Genomic DNA, 20269 nt, shown 5'->3' with positions numbered 1-20269 from the left:
GAAACTTGTTTCTAGTTGGCTTTATGATTAAATGCTGCTCTTCAACTAACAGCAGATGATTATCTTCTGTACTTTCATTAGGGATAACTATATGTGCTGAATGAGTTGTAATTCTTGATGGTGTGCTGTGTGTAGACATTAAGTCATTTACATTTGCATTCATGATTGTAGTGACAGTTTATTTATTTTCTTTCTTTCCTTCTTCGAAACTTATGGAGAAGTTGTATGTACAAATGTGAGTTAATAGTTCTCACTCTTGAGCATTTGTATCACCAGTAATAACAGCATTGTAGTTGTATGATTGTTTTCCATAGATAGTGGCACAGTGTGTATTAAATAGGACATAACTTCCAAGCCTTTGTTTGATGTAGCAAGGTTATATACTTATTATAATTTTCCACTTTGTATTAATTTGGGAGATCTCCTAACCATAATTTTTAGGCACACCTGTTGCACGCATTATTGATGCTGACACTCAGCACATCACATTCAGAATCATTGTTGCATTTTTTATTTATTTTATTGTCATTTGTTCATATTGCATAATTTGTGAATCTGAAATTAACCTAAGAATGTTTACATCCACAGGTGAAGAGGGAGAAAGACAAAAACTGAGATCCTACCTTTTTTGGTTGAAAAAAGCTGACTATGGTGTGTTGGATGTACCAGTAGACAAAGAGATTCCACATGAATTTCTCTGTCCTATTACACATGAAATTATGCAAGATCCAGTTATTTGTTCAGGTATAATTAAACTAGTCACTGTTACAAAGATATTTTAGTTACAATAAGTGACTGCAACAAACTTAAGAATATTGCTAGTCGATAGAAGAAAAAATGTTGTTCATTGTCCTGCTGATACAGTTGAATTACCATATTCTGTTACATTGAACAAAATGACTAAGCTGCTTATTGTGATGACTGATCTACTAATGCATTCTGTTTGCCATGCTTGATGTCACAGATCATACCAACTCTTACAGTTAAACAATAGAATAACAACAACATGAAAAGAATAGATTGCCTCTCACCACATGGAGGAGGAATTGAGTTGCAGACAAGCACACTGAAAACGGACTGCTAGGTGTTCAAGCAATCGGACTAACTCCTTCATCAGATGCACACACACACACACACACACACACACACACACACACACACACACACACGGCCACTGTCCTAAGCGCATCCTTGTACACTCTCATAGGCAGCACTACCATCTTCCACCACCCCACCCTGCTATCTCTCACCCCCACTTCTTGAAGACTTTTGTGTACCCCCACTATTCACCTCAGTGACTGTTGCTGCTTGTTTCAGATGTAGTTGCAGTTAGGTCTAAGTGCCCAGAGATGACAGTGGCATTGTTTTCCTGAGTTATGCCTTGTGAATGGTGATGTGTTTTGGTTTGTCTACGTCTGATGAAGGACTTAGTTCGATCACTAAAATATCTAACAGTTTTTTCAGTGTGCCTGTCTGCCACTCAACAGCTCCTCAATGTGGCGAGCAGCAATCTGTCCTTTGATGCTGTATCGAATCTTTGTTGTTGTTGTTGTTGTTGTTGTGGTCTTCAGTCCTGAGACTGGTTTGATGCAGCTCTCCATGCTACTCTATCCTGTGCAAGCTTTTTCATCTCCCAGTATCTACTGCAACCTACATCCTTCTGAATCTGCTTAGTGTATTCATCTCTTGGTCTCCCTCTATGATTTTTACCCTCCACGCTGCCCTCCAATACTAAATTGGTGATCCCTTGATGCCTCAGAACATGTCCTACCAACCGATCCCTTCTTCTGGTCAAGTTGTGCCACAAACTTCTCTTCTCCCCAATCCTATTCAATACTTCCTCATTAGTTATGTGATCTACCCATCTAATCTTCAGCATTCTTCTGTAGCACCACATTTCGAAAGCTTCTATTCTCTTCTTGTCCAAACTATTTATCGTCCATGTTTCACTTCCATACATGGCTACACTCCATACGAATACTTTCAGAAATGACTTCCTGACACTTAAATCAATACTGGATGTTAACAAATTTCTCTTCTTCAGAAACGCTTTCCTTGCCATTGCCAGCCTACATTTTATATCCTCTCTACTTCGACCATCATCAGTTATTTTGCTCCCCAAATAGCAAAACTCCTTTACTACTTTAAGTGCCTCATTTCCTAATCTAATTCCCTCAGCATCACCCGACTTAATTAGACTACATTCCATTATCCTTGTTTTGCTTTTGTTGATGTTCATCTTATATCCTCCTTTCAAGACACTGTCCATTCCATTCAACTGCTCTTCCAAGTCCTTTGCTGTCTCTGACAGAATTACAATGTCATCGGCGAACCTCAAAGTTTTTATTTCTTCTCCATGAATTTTAATACCTACTCCGAATTTTTCTTTTGTTTCCTTTACTGCTTGCTCAATATACAGATTGAACAACGTCGGGGAGAGGCTACAACCCTGTCTTACTCCCTTCCCAACCACTGCTTCCCTTTCATGTCCCTCGACTCTTATAACTGCCATCTGGTTTCTGTACAAATTGTAAATAGCTTCTCGCTCCCTGTATTTTACCCCTGCCACCTTTAGAATCTGAAAGAGAGTATTCCAGTCAACATTGTCAAAAGCTTTCTCTAAGTCTACAAATGCTAGAAACGTAGGTTTGCCTTTCCTTAATCTTTCTTCTAAGATAAGTCGTAAGGTCAGTATTGCCTCACGTGTTCCAGTGTTTCTACAGAATCCAAACTGATCTTCCCCGAGGTTGGCTTCTACTAGTTTTTCCATTCGTCTGTAAAGAATTCGTATTAGTATTTTGCAGCTGTGACTTATTAAACTGATAGTTCGGTAATTTTCACATCTGTCAACACCTGCTTTCTTTGGGATTGGAATTATTATATTCTTCTTGAAGTCTGAGGGTATTTCGCCTGTTTCATACATCTTGCTCACCAGATGGTAGAGTTTTGTCAGGACTGGCTCTCCCACGGCCGTCAGTAGTTCCAATGGAATATTGTCTACTCCGGGGGCCTTGTTTCGACTCAGGTCTTTCAGTGCTCTGTCAAACTCTTCACGCAGTATCATATCTCCCATTTCATCTTCATCTACATCCTCTTCCATTTCCATAATATTGTCCTCAAGTACATCGCCCTTGAATCTTACAATTTGTATAATCACTGTCTGGATGCATGGGTACAGCTTTTCATGTTTGTGTACATTCCACGAGTCAATACACTTACTGTGCACAGTCACAACATGTAAAGCACTGATATACATGCTAAAGAAGTAATTGCAATTTGGTCATCACAAACTCCCACCACAGAAAGTTACCATCCTAGGATGTATTACTACAACATTAAATTAGAAAATAAAAATTAATCTTTTTTTAATAACTGGTTGTACAAATTGCACATTTCCATGTAGCACTCTTCAACAGTTTTACCACCATTGAAATATAATTCATTTTTGTGCTCTGTACATCCAACCTAATGTGAGTTATGTTATATTCTTTGGCAGTGCAGTTCACAGTATTTTCTGTGAGTTCCTTATTGTGGAGACTTTTTCCTGTACAGTTCAATTATCTGTGAATGTTAAATCTTTTTCATCATAAATATGACCCTTAATAAATATGGCAGAATTATGATGGACCCAACTGGAACAAGTTTACCTATTAAGTAGTTAACTGATATTATAAAATTTTGAAGGACAGATAGTGTCTCCATGACACTCATGCTTTCTTCATCTCAGGTGTCACATGATGGACCCAAGTTTCATCCCCTGTGATGATATGGTGCGGTAACTGAACACCCTAGATCTACATATGCATCTACATCTACACACTGCAAGCCACCTTGCAGTGTGTGACAGTGGATACCTTTTGTACCTCTGCTACTCCCCCATTCCTCTTCCAGTCTCGAATCGTTTGCAGGAAGAACTAGTGCCAGTAAGCCTCTCTGTGGCATCAAATCTCTATCTAATTTTATCTTCAGGGTCCTTTCAGGCTCCCGCCCTGTGCGCATTATTTTCACCCGGTGCGTATATATACGACTGTAGCAGTCTACCATTATTATTGAGATAAAAATGAGACGCAAAATCCAGTATTGTCAGTGTAAATCGTTTCCTTTTTTTAAATCTTTGTTCAGAAAGTCTTATTTTGTTCAAAAAAGGTACTCTATTAGGAGAAAAAAATACAAAACATATTACGTTAGTAATACTTCAAAGTGTGATATCTCTCGAAACAAAAATTCAAACATAAAGGCACATTACATTTTACACAAATGTATCTTGTGTCACTTCGTTTATCATGTTTTGCACATACAGTACACCTTCTCTGGGCGGCCTTCTTCTATGAAGTTCCTGGGACTAGCGAGACAAACTGGCGCTCGGTTAGGCGTAAGAGATTGTCACCATCAGCCTATCTCCTTCCATGATGTCTGTTTGTGGCTGGTGGTGAATCTCTAGGATCTCCTTGATAAGTTTCTGTTGAAAATCAGATACTGAAATATTTCGTCTCGTTTGAGTTTTATATAATGCATGCACACTGAGCAGAGACAGATCCACCAAATGAAAAAATTGTTTTTTATACCATTTTACAGTTTTTCGTACACATTCTGCTGAACTTAGCATCGTGTCACTCCTGTCGACGGCCCCCATATTTTCAGTGTAGCTTACGATGCAAGCTGGTTTTGTTTTTGGTTCATTCATGGTTCTGTCAATTTTGTCAATCGCTGTAATTTTGCTTGTATGAAGAGTTGAAAGCATCCTCACTTCCTGCTTGTCCTGCCACTTCAGAGCAAGAAGTTTCTCTGTTGACATAAACTCGATCTCGCCTTTTCTAAGTTTTTTTGATAAAGTAGGCATGCCTTTGCGGTTTGTTCTCACAGTTCCACAGACATTAGTCACTCTGTTATGCAAATAAGAAAATAACGTTGGGCTAGTGTACCAATTGTCAACATATAATGTGTGACCTTTACCAAGGTAACGTTCAAGTAAAGTGAGAACAATGCTTCCAGGTATTCCAACATATACACCAAAGTCAGTTTCTTTTTTTACGTCTGTTGCTGCACCCACATAAATAATAAAGTCAAGAATATAACCAGTTTCACAATCACATAACACAAAAAATTTTACACCGAATTTGTGGCGTTTGGAAGGAATGTACTGCGTGAAGAAGACACTAAACTTTCGTCAATGCACAAATTTTTAAAAGGATAGAAAGCACCTGGAAATACTCTTCTTAAGTGATCCACAATTCGACGTAATTTCCATATTTTGTCATCTCCAGGGTCCTTACTGTTATCAGCAAAATGTAACATTCTAAGTAACAGAAGATATCTATCTCTTGGCATGATTTGCACAAACATTGGATTAGACAGTAACTGATCGTTGGTCCAATAATTGTTTATTTCATTTTTTCTCACTTGAGCCATCAGAAAATTTACAGCAAGGAAAGAGTAAACTTCGTCACTGTTTGTGTTTTTCCAACGTCGCAGTCTTGATTTTTCACTGGCATCATTGCAAAGGCGTTCATAATATAAATTAGATTGTTCAGCTATGTAGCTCACAATTTCTTGGCTAAAAAAAAAAAACTTGGAAGCGGTCGTATACAGTACATAGATCATCTAAATTGACGATTTTGCAACCAGAACCACTGTTATTGAAATTATTTACACTTTAGGGACCCAATCAGAGTCTTTCCATGTAAAATCAACTGTTTTGTGTCTCTTAGGAGATTTTCCAGGCACACGCTCAGGCTCTTCTTCAGAATTGGAGAAAGAATCGACGATAACATCAAAATCTGGATCTGCATTTACTGGTTCAACGTTTGTTGGTTCACAAATATTTTTTATATTTGTGGTGACAGATTATCTGCCAGCTCATCGTCATCATTATCTGTCCACCCATAATCAGCTGGATTGGGCTTGATGATTTCCTCATCGTCACTTTGGTTTAGAATACTCAGCAGCTCATCATCTGTAAACGGACGGTAATGTCGCGTCATTTTATTTGGTGACGCAGAAACAGCCGCACACCAGCTGGGTAATATAGCGATACGAATGAACTCAGCAGAAAGAGAATTCAGCATTCAATAATCGTTCAGGTATTTCCTAGTATTCCAACAATTAAACTGCATACTTGCACAATAATTACCTCCGACTCGCTGGCCCGATTGTCAGCATTATACCTAACTATACAACTGTAGCAGGGAACCGGTGTAAGTATTTTTTTGTAGCAAATAGTATATATACGTCTGGTGCACTGAAACGATTAGCATATATTTACGTCTGGAGCAGTGAAAGGATTAAAAAGAATTGAATGTATTTGAATGCCAAAATTTTTAGGAAAAATTTTAAAGGTGCTGAGGAAGGTAGAATAAGGCAGATGGTAACCCTGTAGTCAGTCAGAGTCTTTTAAACAGGAGCATATTAACCTTTTTTGTACTCTGATAGGAGCATTTATGACTACATCGTGTTAAAATGACAAATTCAGAGGGCTGTGTTCTCTTATAGTTATTCATGTAATACATCGGCTGGATGTAATTCCTATTTTCGAGTTTCAGCGCAGTTGCTTTCCTATCACGGTACCTAGCCCGATGATGATAAGCATCTTACATTACAGTAAAGGAAGCCCCTGAATCGACTAGCACCTGGACTGGATTGCAATCAGTGATGATGTCAGTGAGAATTCATGACATCCTGAACACTATCATCCATGGAGGATTTGTGTCTGTGGCAGCCTCATCTCCAGAGATAGTCACCTTGCTTAGTTTTCCTGAATTCAGTGGCTGGCAAGAGGCTGATAGCTCTGTATGGTGATGGGGTATGGCTATAACATACCCTGGGTACAGAGGTGGGCTTCATCCCACAGACTGTGTGTAATCATCTGCAGTTGGCTGATGTGAATAAAACTTTGGAGTCGGTTGACAACTGGCAGCATAATTAGTTGTCAAAAACTCGTGCATGTCGTCTGCAGTAAGGTACAAAGTGTCTGGGGTATCCACAGTGGAAACATACTGGTGTGTTGTTGTCTTTCCTTCAAATGTCCGTTCTTCGATGGCTATAGTTGGTGTAGGAGTTGGTTGCAGCCATGTTGGCCAGTCGCTAGATTGTCACTCGACAGCTGTGACGTAAGTCAGAGTTGGTCAAGTACATTCTTCCTGGCAGGTTCGACTGATAGTAGAGCGCAGTGTTAAAGATTGATACTCCTCTTCTTCAGCATTATCTGTTACTTCCTGACATGTGGATTGACATTCATGGCTCCATCGCTTTTGTACGCAGTCCGGTATTTCTGGCTGCTGTAAACTGCTGTATCTCTTCTCTTACTATCTTCCACAAATGATGTAGGGACCACTTCAGCAGTTGGTCATCATACCCCTTTCATCTGTATCTTTTTCTGATTCATTTCTTCAATTTGCGGGCATCACTTGACTAATTCTTCTGTCATTGTAGAATTCTTTACCAAATAAGCTTGGTGCATTTCTTCTGCGACTCCTTTCATCAAGTGTGGGATTTTGTTGACTTCTGTCATGTTCAGATTCACGATGTTTCATAGTGCCAAAATGTTCTTTATGTATAACTGTGTTGTTTCTCCATGATGTTGGGTCACTAAGTGGACTTGCTGCTTATTATTAGCAAATGTTTTCTTCAGTTTGGCATGGAATTTGTGTCAGCCATTGAGATTCTCTTCATTGTTCATGAACCACTGCTGGGCTGTGCTACCCAAGTAACAGTAGACACAAACACATCATCTCATCCCACCTGTCGTATTTGGTGACTCAGTTGAACCTTTTCAGCCAATTTGTTGGGACCTGACCTTTGTCTTTGGAATGGTTGCCCAATGTACAGCTGACTTACTGCTGCTTTGGAATCCATCTGCCTCCTGAATACATGGGTCTTGGGAACAATGTACTGTTTGTATTGTGGTTCCCGTCTGTGTAGGCAATGGCTTTTATGTTGCCCAACTGACACAACAGTGATGTATATGTTTTTAAGTATGCAGCATCTCCACCAAACAATGTTATATTGAAACCATGATTGAGTCCAAATCCGAAGGCAGGGTCCTCAGTGAACTGCAACATTTAACACTGAAAGCATGTTTATTACTGATACTGATGTACATCAGAACATAACTGAGTTTCTGAATGGAGAGTGCTGCTATTTATTCAAACATTAAATATTACAGAATGCTGGTATTTATATGAACATTGAATATTTCAGAATATACAAACATTAGAAACATAAGGTATTTCAAGAACCTTCCAAATAATTATTGGTGTTTAGGGTCTGGACTGTTGACCTGCAGCATGCCAGCCAGACATGCTAACCTTTTATGCCACACTCCATGCCACGCACTACGGCTCCCTGAGATATTATTAATCTGAACTAGCAATGGACGTCAACTGATACCTGCTGCATTTTGACACATCTCTGCAGTATGCCCTTTGCAAAAAACATTGACATCATTCTACTTCATAATAGGGACACTCATGCCATGTATACAATGTAATTCAATCTGGATAGCTAGGGAACAACTGTGAAAATAGGCCTCAGAATGACACAGGACAGAGTAGAACAGGGCTGACAGCCTGCCACTGGGCAAGATACATTTAACACATTTAAGATCCAATGCAGAGTTGTAGTAGAGCTTCTGAAATCAGAAGAAAATGCGTGCTGAACAACTTGTGACTTCATTAGCACAAGCAATATATAACACTTCTGCTAGAGAGGTCCAACTGTTGTCAAGTGTATATGCACTCATATGTGCTGAAAGTAAGCCAAAATTAAGAGGAGCACTGATGGGTACAACAGCAGAGTCAACTTTTGCACTAAATAGTACAACTGAGGATTGGTTGAAAACAAAAATGCACACTGATGATCCGAATGCTTTATATCATCTACCTGTAAAAGCAGCACTAACCATTTTTGGTAAACTTCTTGACTGAAAGAGCATTGAAATCAGCAAAACTTTATCAGTTCTTGATGTCGATTAAGTTGTTACTGCCACAGTTTAAAAGCTTTGCATCCTTATAGTTCTGCCTGACACAAATAAAGGTCACCAATTTTGTGCCTCAGTCTTCTTTGGAAACATTTATTAATTACACATGCATAAGTTCACTGCAACATGTCAGTAAGCTCTCAACAAAATAAAATAACTGTTTTGAGCCACAAGTAAATAAGAAGAATGTGGACAACTAATTTTTTGTGAATGCAACTTAAACTGTCATCAGCTGTATAAAGCAATGATGACAATGAACATTTGTGCCGGAGCGGGACTCAAACCCAGATTTACCATTTATCGCAGGCAGTCACCTTACCATTTGGCTATCCGAGCACGACTCATGGCCAGATCCAAACTTCTATTTGTCGTCAATCATGTGTCTACAACCTGTCCTCATACATTCATTATGTATATTCCTGTGCAGGGGAGACACTTTTCTTGAGAGTCATGTGTCCAGTGTTGGTGGATAAAGGGAAAGTGACTTTCAAGTAAAATGTCTCCCCTATACTGGAATATACATAATGAATGTCCGAGTACAGGTTGTAGACACTGGTTGATGGCGGATGGAAGTTTGGATCTGGCTGTGAGTTGTGCTCGGATAGCCGAATGGTAAGTCCACCACATGCAATAAGCAAGAAATCTGGGTTTGAGTCCCACTCCTGCACAAATTTTCATTGTCTTCATTCCATTACACAGCTGTTGGTAGTGTATATTCTCAACTGCAAATACATTTCATGTATTCCAATAGTTAGTTCTCTTGGCAGATTAAGTATACAGGGCTGGACAAAAATATGGAAATATCAAAAACACAACACATTACCACATCTAATACACTGTAGGAAACCTATTGAAATTCAAAACGGCTTCCAGTTGTCTCGGAATGAACAAATAAAGATCCTATATGGTTTTCAATGGAGTCTTATACCATTCTTCCTGCCACTCTCAAGTTCAGGAAACCATAATAGAGGTGGATAGCGATCATGCATCCTTCACTCCAAAGTAGACAACAAAGGCTCAGTAATACTGAGATCTGGTGACTGTGGTGGGCAGGGGAGGTGCAGCAATTCATCCTCATGCTTACAAAACCAGTCCTGGACTGTGTGAGCTGTGGGAACAGGAGCCTTGTCATCATGGAATGCAGCCTCCTCATTGGGGAACAAGGATTGTACCATAGGATGGACCTGATCAGCCAAGATGGTTACATAATCTTTAGCTGTTATGCAACTGCTATAGCAAGAACAAACACGATTTATGGAACGAATTACTTTATAGAGCAACACTTAAAGATACAGGTTGTGCGTAGCACTGAACACACAGACTGGACAACAATAATACAGAATATAGAACAGGGTGGCACTCATTTGTGATTGCTTAAATAATACTGTTCCTATGCCAGGCGGCTGACCCAAGTGGTCTCTATAAGTGGGCCTGTGAACTGTATGGAAATGCGATCTCTGAAATTGCGCATGTCATGAGTGAAGGTACATCAGCAGCCATGCATTGTAACCATTGGGCTCATTGAATATAATGATATGACTGCCTAAATGTTCACCAAAATCCCACCATGTTTCACTCTTGGGATCTAAACTCAGCTGGAAGTTGGAGACTGCATGAAACAAGACTCATCTGACCAGATGACATTCTTCCATTGCTCCAGAGCCCAGGTTTCAAGTCTTCAGCACCAGATTTTTCTTTTGTGTGCATTTTCAACACTGGTGAGTTGTTTTGGGATTCCAGATCATCCTACAGTTCTCTTACCCAGAGCTCCCTATGCGTTGCATTGGTGCTGACAATGTTCACAAGTGTGACATTCATTTCTGCAGTGAGATTTGCAGCTGTCATCTTCTTGTTTTTCATCACAATCCTCTTCAATGGCCATCTGTCATTATCACTCAACGTGCTCATTTTTCCGCATTGTGACTTAGTATGGACTATAAATCTTCGATATGGTGCCTTTTGAAGCACTGAGCACTTTGGTTCCCTTCATTACGGAAGCACCCACCATATAGCATATCCAAATTCACTTAGTTCTGACATAATGCACTCACAACTATACAGAACATTGGTCTGACCATAACTGAGACTTGCAACATGCTGAGGACATTGGACAGGTGCCATGCATAGTCAAATACAACGGCGCAACATGCAGGCTTGGCTATAGTCTGCATTTATGTTCAGGCATGAATTTATCGCAGTTTTTCCATGTATTTGTTGGGTCCATAGTTGCTGAAGCGTAAATTCGCTCTAGCAACCTCACACATACATGTGTAGTCAGCTTGCATACCAGTAAAATCACTCCACATCAGTATTTGGCCGAGTCCATAAATAAAATATCATCTTCCAGGGAAACATCAGTTACCATTGGCATTGTCTGACTCACAGAAAATGAGGGAGCTCGTGACGGCTTGAGCTTGAATCAGCTGGTCGACTGGTCTCACATGATCAATCAACCCAAGATATTGTGTGTCCCTTTATGGTAGCACCTTTACTAGATATACACACAATAAAACTTGCCAATTATTCCACATAATCCATCGATATGTCCGTATCAAAATTTCTGCTTAGTTTCCTGTGTTACAGTGTATAGTTCGAGTCGCACAGTTGATAGGCTACAACCTTGTCTTACCCCTTAAACACTACTGCTTCCCTTTTATGTACTTTGACTTTTATAACTACAGCCTGGTTTCTGTACAGATTGCAGATAACGTTTCGCTCTCTGTATTTTAGCTCTGGCAACTCCAGTTTTAAACAGTGTATTCCAATTAACATTGTCAAGAGGTTTTTTTTTTTTTTTAAAAAAATCTACAAACGCCCTGAATGTAACTTTGTCTCTCTCCAATCTGTATTCTAAGGTAACCCTTAGATTACATTAGATTAGATTTACTTTCATTCCAATTGATCCATAGTATGGTTGCTTCATGTTCCTGCATTGCTGATGGTTAATCTCCCAAGGTTTTTGTGATGGAAACTCATCTACCCCATGTGCGTTGTTTTGGCTTTGGTCTTTCAGTAGTGTATCAAGTTGTTCTTGTAATACAACGAGAGTTCAAAAAGTATTATACACATTATTATGACAGGCCAAGTAAATTTTGTTGAATGCTGCAATACAATTCATAGTGAAACAGATACATGACACTATTTCTCAACATAGTCTCCAAGGCTCTGTAAACAGTGGTGGCAGTGGTGGGAATGTTATACCAGTCATTCAGTTCCTTGATGATAGAAATTGTCTCTTTGGTCAAGGAGCCATTCAAGAACTGCTGTTGAACGTCCTCATCATTGGAAAATCTTCAATTGCTGTGAATCAGTTCCTGAATTCTTGGACATTGTCTCCTTTGTTCAATGTTTATGGCTTTCCTTCTTGATAAGTATCACCTATATCTGTACTGTAGTGGTCAAATTGTTGGCAGCATTTCACTGTAACTGGGCACAACATTGCCCATGGTTCATATACTGCCAGAATTTCATATTGAATCTGTGTGCAATGTAGACATTTTTCATACAGGAATCATACTGTCATCTTTACTTCAGCTTTGAAATACATTTCCAGTTGCCACAGGATTTCACTCCCACACTGATATATATTTGTTAACCGTGCCACAGCAGAACTGTGTCTGCAGGGAATCTGGAACATGTACTCTCTCCTGAAATTTCACCACTCAGGTTGTGCAGCGGTTTTAGTATGGGACTACATGTACAACTTATTTTTGTAAGTCCCCTCATATCACGTATCTCATATCATCTTCATCCATTCCCTATTCCCATTCCATAATATAATCTTCAAGTTCCTGTACTTCAGATAACCCTTCCACTTTTTAGCCTTTTGTATGCTTAGTCATCAGAGTTCTTGGTGTTGAAACAGCTGCTTCTCTTTTCTCCAAAGGTTTCTTTAATTTTCTTATACACAGCAGCTATCTTTCCCATAGTCATACAAGTTAATACACCTTCATGCTTCTCCTCTGGCTATTTGTGCTGTGCTATATTGCAGTTTTTTTAATTAATTTTTTATCTCTGTATTCCCATTTTCTGAATTTTTGTTTTTCTCCTTTTGTCAATTAAATTTAGTATCTTGTATGTTATCCAAGGATTGCTACTGGGGTTTGTCTTGTTCATTTAGTTGTTCCTCTGCTACCTTCAATGGTATTTACTTGACCTGTTTCAGTCAGTCATTAATGTTACCTTTGAAACTCAAATGATCTGTGGTTGTTTCAGTTTGTCCATGTCCCATCTCCTTATTAATTTCCTACTTTTCTGCAATTTATCCTTCATTAATCTGCATTTCTTAACTAATAAGTTATGGCCAGAGTCCACATCTGCTCCAGGAAATGTTTTGCTCCACTTTTGCACAGGTTCCACTAAGTATGTATGGCTGGACAACTAGTCTGGCATAGAAGTAATAAATTGTCCACACAAACCTTCCTCGTGAAGCAGTCTATTAGTGGAAACCATACCAAAATCCCTACAGTAATTCCTAAGATTAGCCTTCACATACAGCAGAAATATACTGTGGGGAACTATAATTTATAATATATATAGATCATTTGTAATGAGTAAACTGACCTTTCATTTTCAGTTTCACTGCTGTTATTTTTATTTTTGCTTTTGTTGTATACTACTCTTGTCCATTTGTATTTATTACTTGATTTAAAGTCATCACTTGGCTGTAGCTTCGTGAATGGCAGATATTCATTTGAAGAAAGACAAATTATATCACTCCACTGTGATTTGTGGTTACATTCATTTGTATTAGTCTGCACTATTGTGTCATCATATTTTTTGAGAACCCGTGCTTTTTGGTAACTGCAACTTTTAGAAGTTTTCTGGTGCTTCAGATCTATTTTCTTAATTTTAATATAAATGTATCAGTTATCGACTGTTATCATCACTTTGAAGCACTTCATAATTTCATCTTTGTAATTCACTTCTGGTGTTAAGGTCACATTTTCTTCACACGCATAGTGAAAGTATGACCACTGAAAATAAAATAAATAATATAAAATAAATTTCTTAGATACTTTGAAATGAACTTCAGTAGATGCCTAGTTCCTTGATAGCCTCATTTTTGCTATCTTCCTGTATTGCTCACTATGTCCGTAACACTTGGCTGTGCGAAATCCTTATTCATATCCATCACTATTTAACTATTCATGGATGTTTTCATCTCCAGGAGGAAAGCATTGCTTCTAACAGTAACAGAATATTTCAGGCTTCATCTTTTTGTTTTTTTATAAAAGTCATAAATAATCACAGATAATTCTCATTCGGATAATTGGAACATTTCTGTTCAAGTACAATTTTGTGTCTTTTTTTTTTTTTTTTTTTTTTTTTTTTTTTTTTTTTTTTTTTTTTTTTTTTTTTTTTTTTTTTTTTATAGGACTTCCAGGGCTTTATCTGAGTTTTGAAACATTTGCAGGTGATACAGCATTTGGTGTAAATTTATTAAAAATCCTCAGGTTGTTGTCTAATAGCAGCTACATTTGTGGATAATTATCAGGTTAAATAACAGTTTTCCACCAAATTGTAACCTAACATTTTTCTCATTGTATCATTTACTTAACTGTTCTAATTTTGTGTTTGTAAAATTTTATCATATAGATTTTATGAACTTTTTTCCAGATGGGTTCACATACGAGTGTGCAGCAATTAATGAATGGTTCCTCAGTGGAAAATTTACTAGTCCCATGACCAACAGTCAGTTGAGTAATACCAAATGCATTCCAAATACAGATCTTAAAGCAGAAATTTGTCAATTTCTTTATGGTGAAACAGCATCCTGAATTTCAGGTTTTGTATTTGTAACCCACCTGTATGTACATGCCACATGTAATGGTGTTACATCACCTATTACTTCTAAATTCTAAAATCACTAGTCATAAAATGGTGACTGATTTTGTTACTGTGCACAGCTACTGTTCTCATTCTGTCTCTCACATGTGAAAACATATGCTTTACTGATGCATTGCCTATTTTCAGGACATTATAAAGCTAGTTTATTCTTTTTAAATTTGTGTGCACAGTTAGCTGAATATCCTACCATTGCTGATTGGTGATGTGAACATATTTTTGTACTTTTGAACTTTCGCTACAAATTGAAATGTCTATTTTTATGCAGTGTTGAACAACAGTTTGTGACAAAGGCAGTGTGCCTTTACTTTTTTATGTGAAGTTGAAGCTTCTAAGTTTTATGAAGGCTTATTGCTGAGGATGGTACACTTTTCAAAACACAAATGTGTAGTCAGTGTAATGTTTGAATGCCATGAGTGACAGAATTCCATTATCTGTGCTTAACTTTATTTACAGGTGTGTTAGATTGCTTAACAGTGTTTATGTAAGTGCATTAGCACTTGGAGTAAGTAAACAAACGCCGACATGCTTTACAGTTCAAAGTCGTTATCATGCCAGGAGAATTGGAATAACCTCAATGACACCATTGCTGTAATTGAAGTGTGTAGAATCTAGTTTATTGTGTTGTTGATACATTTGAACTTTACTCTTAAAGAAAAAGAAACATTTGTTGAATTTTATGTATTATCTTCAGCTTTTTTAAAGCATTTTTATTGGTAAATCATGGATCTCCGTTTAAAAACCATGTCCTGTTTTAATGAGTTAATATATCATTGTTTTGTAATGAAAATTAGAGATATCACAGTTTATGAGACGATTTTTGTGATGTGTGTAATTTGTGTGTTATTCCATATGATTGGGAAATCCATGGCACCTGAATATATTTCATTCCTACAGTTATATTTTTGTAAATCTTGCACCAAAATTAAGTATTAATCAAGCAGTATTTTTAATTATGATTTATCCAGAAAGCTCTCAGATCTCATTGCTGTTTCTGCCGAAATTATTCTCATTGTTACATGACATTTGCAGTACTCAGTAGCATTCTATGTACCCAGGATAAAAGATACTTTTTTTATCACAGAATTTGATGAATTTACTGAGTACTGAACTAGTTATTTTAGGTTCAAGAAATGTAATTCCAGCTAGAGTAAACTGTGTAAACAAGTGTTTCTGTGTTGCTGTTACAAGCATTGCAATACATTTTTTTTTAAAAAGGAGATTTAAATTCAGCCTTGAATTTCATTATTGATATTACTATATTTGTTCAGTTTTATTGCCATTTTTCATTGTAATTGTCGTAACAAAACATTTAATACCAAAGTTTGGAAGATTGTGGCACTGTGACAGATGACATCTGATCGAATATATGAGTACCTTCACGATTAACAGTTGGACTCTCTATGTTTAGCACACATAAAATTTAGTGTTGTTAACTAAATGGAACAACTGCCACAATGAGATAGAATGATGTACAGACCTGACAAGCTTGTTCTTTTTCTTGAAAAATTGGTGTAATGAAAGTTAATACATTTCCCCAATAAGGCGGACAGCAGTTATTTTCTGTGAAGCTATCAGCTAAGAATTTACATTAATAGGTCCTATGGCCTGCACCTTCATAAAGAGTGCTCCATTGGTAGGCATTAGTTACTTTCCACTCTTGATTTGATTGTTTTGTTTTGTACTATTTATGGAACTGGTAGTGTGTGACAGAGGTAATGTTGAGAAGAGTGTAGCATTTGCATATCATCTCTTATTGTAGATACTGATGTTCCTGAATTATAATTACAAGACCATCATTATTACTTTTCCTGACATTCAAAAGTGTGTGTGTGTGTGTGTGTGTGTGTGTGTGTGTGTGTGTGTGTGTGTGTGTCTCACATGCCCTCTATTGGAGGCTCCACCAACCTGGACTGTGCAGGTTGCTTACAGGCACGGCCTCGCCCCCTGTCGGACAGTGAGGATGTGGCATTCTTTGTGCCACTGACTGCCCCTGTGAACGTACCTGGGCCTAGGTGTAGAGCACCATTTGCACAGGGCAGCAGAAGTGGTGTTGGCCTTGGGTTTATTGTTCTACTACTGCGTATTCTCTGAAAAGTTTTCTATTGTGAGAAACTAGGTTTTATTTCTTTAAACTTCATTTTAGACTTGAACCTGATTCACATGACAAGAATCTTCATGTAGATAATCCCCCTCCGTACCTCTAGTATTACACCCCTTCTTATTATGTGTAAATAAATGTAATTCACTAACATTCGCATTGTGAAACATACTTACTTCTCCTTTTGTGATGATTTGCATCCTTCATTAAGGCTGGAAGTTGTTTGCTGTGTGCATAAAAGATTTTGATAATTCCCAAGGGAAAATAATGACATGCTCAATTACGATAACTTTTCTTTGTTTAGAAACTATTTCTTTGGGTTGTAGGTAGTATTCAGTTGTGCAAAATCTTGCCTTTCACTATTTTTATTCAACACTTTTAAATATCTTACCATGTCACAAGATTTTTCAAATGTTTGTGCAGATTTGTTCAGATAAGGTCAGTTGGCACAACTTATAAAATAATGTCAATGTTCTGTCGTTTGCAGTCTAATATGTCTTGTGGTACACAGTCCACTGAGACTGATTCGACATTACATCTTAATTGTTCACGTGGTTGGTCACATTCACGTAGGCCTCAGTGTGCAGAATAAGCTGCAGGGAATGGAAATGAGTCAATATTAGCAATATCAAAGAAAGGAATCTAGTACATCAGCATTCTTTATAGACATTGTAATTTTTACCCAAAAAATTACTTTTTTGCTTTTGTTTCAAAAGTATTTTTTCCCCTTGTTGTATGCTGTAATAACAGATAAATTTTGTGGATTGGTTCAGGTATTAGCGATGGGTAGTCCAAAAACTGCATTTACTTATATATATTTATACTAACAATACACATTGTTTTTCATATGTGCCTGTAATCTTGCAGCCAAATTTCTTGAATGTTTTTTCTTCTGACACCATGCAAAAATTCATAACTAGAACAAGAGTTCTGAATAGTGAAATTGAAATACCTCAGTAAAAGAGAGACTCTTGCAACCTTCAAAGAGGATAATGGAAACTACGGAAAAAGCAAAATATTGCAGAGATTATTCAGTACAAAAAAGGAAGTTTACATATGAATTTTGAATGCTACATCAATTTATTCCCTAAATATTTATTCTTATTGTTGATGCAGTTGTCCTGTACATTTTTAAAACTGCTCTGTGAAGGTTTGCCTGTTATAGTTTATCCATTTCTTTAAAAAAAAAAAAAAAAAAAAAAATCCTGTTTCCTCGTAACTCAGCTAACTCATGGAAGTGTCTTGGTTGAGCACCCATATGCAAGAGACACAAATACATGGGACATGTGATCAATTTGCCATTCTGTCATAAATAATTTTGTCCATTACTTTTCTCTTTGTCATGAATTTTTTAATTTAAGTTAAGAAATTGATTATAGAATGGATAAGTATATACAGTTACCAACACATCCCTATGTGCTACAAATTAAGGAAGCAAAACTCAGCTATTTATGGTAGTGTTTACTATATTTGTGCTTCTCGAATACAGATGTACTGTTTCGTGCATAGTGTCCCAGCATTCTTTTGCCTTCAATCTCTCTCTAGTTTGGATGTAGTTTCTTTTATTCAGAATCCATAAGAAATTGGTTTCATGTTAAATAAGTGCCCTATTATGGTATATTAAAAAGAAAGAAAGATGATTACCTGTATTTATATCACAGTTTAATGTAATTCATACAACTAAAGTGTGGTGTGATTATGCAACTGACATTCTATACTGATGACGAACCAATAGAAAGGAATATTGTTTCCAAACAAACCCATTTGATCATTGATGTCTGGAGGAAATGTGATATCTTATTGGAGCATTATCATAATTACAGTGTTGAAAATGTGGGACCACTGGATTGTACAAGTGATTGTAGTAGAACAGTAGACCTTTAAACGGTGAAATGCAAAGACTTACTTGATCATAGGTAGTTTGGTATTTGTAACAGAGTCCTTAAGATCAGGGTAGTTGTTTTGATCAGTCTGATGATATAGATGATGTTAGTTAGTTACATGTTTCATAGCTTATTTGAGTGCTTCTTTTATCACAGTGATGTAGAACAAGTCAGTTTACAGGATATGTATACTTGAATAGTGTGAAGATTAATGAACACATTATTTTTCAGTCCTAATCTTAAAAACATTTAAAAACTAGTTTTTTTTCAGGCTACTGCTTTTTAAATAGAAATTCATCCGTGGAATAGGAGGTGGACAGGACAAATGAGTTTTGACTGAATTCAAAACTTGCTTTGCTACCTGTTCAACATTTTATGTTATTTAGCAAATGACCAAAAATTTTGTTGCTGCTTATCGAATTCTTTTCTTAGCCACTGACAGCTTTAATAATGAATAATAAAGTTCATTTTTTCCTCAAGTTTGTAGGCATGGACATCACTGTCCTTCTCAAATTGTGATGCATTATTTACGATGAATTGCATAAGTGAGTATATGTAATGGTTTTTTTTTTTTTTAATTTAATTTTATCCATATTTTGTTGCTGTGAAATGTGTCATCACATGGGAAGTATGAATAAAAATGCATTTGGTGTTAATTTTTTGGTTTTTATTTAGTTACATGCAGCTGGAAATTGTTTTAATACATAATTTAGTTCTGTTCTAGGATGAGGTAAAATTTTTGCTCCAAACACTCAAGGAACAAAATTTTTAACCTTTTCACACTAGCATACTTTGGTTTATACTTTCCGTCATCACATGTCACATCAGTCAAGGTGTACATATGCAAATGTGCTGCTTGAGTGACATGTTTTGCAATGACAGAAAGGATAAACCAATGTCTGTTGGTGTGAAAGTGTAAAATATGTTCGTAATTGATTCTGTTCTGATGATTGATAGAAATATTGTTTCCAAACAAACTCATTTGCAAATTGATAGTTTAGAACATACATTTCACCTCACTCAATTGGAACTAAATTATGTATTGAGATGATTTGCACCTAACGATGGAACCACAGGGTCTGAAATTCATCATGTAATTAAATAAAGCACGAGAAAATTGTGAGTGAAGGCATTTTTATTCATACTTCCTCTGCAGTTAAAATGCCTACCTCCTTGAAGAGGTACCTACTTGAGGACCACAGGTGAAAACCACCTATTTGTATTACCTCATGATTTTCTGCAATTAAGTGGTGTGTTGTCCCAGAAAATTTATCCATAAGACATTATTGAGTGGAAGTATGCAAAATATTTCAGGATATTGATTCATTTGTTTCCAAGACTAGCAATTATACAAAGAGTAAAGGTATCGGAACCCAATTGTTTGAGAAGCTTGGTAATACGCTTCTTCCAGTTCAAGTTTTCATCAGTATGTACACCCAAAAATTGTGAGTATTCTGCTCTGTT

The 20269-nt window shown here is 37.1% G+C and overlaps 1 protein-coding gene across 1 annotated transcript in view; it reads left to right on the top strand.

Annotated features, from left to right (window-relative positions):
• The window catches only part of LOC124721998 (WD repeat, SAM and U-box domain-containing protein 1-like), a 227842-nt gene extending 211862 nt beyond the window's left edge, over window positions 1-15980 (top strand). Inside the window, exons 17-18 of the mRNA XM_047247174.1 lie at window positions 589-744; window positions 14594-15980. Coding sequence (XP_047103130.1) covers window positions 589-744; window positions 14594-14754 — 317 coding nt within the window. The 3' untranslated portion in view covers window positions 14755-15980. The remainder of the gene's footprint in view (window positions 1-588; window positions 745-14593) is intronic.
• The last annotated feature ends 4289 nt before the right edge of the window (window positions 15981-20269 follow it).

Source organism: Schistocerca piceifrons, chromosome X (assembly GCF_021461385.2).
Source record: "Schistocerca piceifrons isolate TAMUIC-IGC-003096 chromosome X, iqSchPice1.1, whole genome shotgun sequence".
NCBI lineage: Eukaryota > Metazoa > Arthropoda > Insecta > Orthoptera > Acrididae > Schistocerca > Schistocerca piceifrons.
Note: the sequence above shows the minus strand (reverse complement) of the source record. Positions and strands in the feature narration are given on the sequence as shown.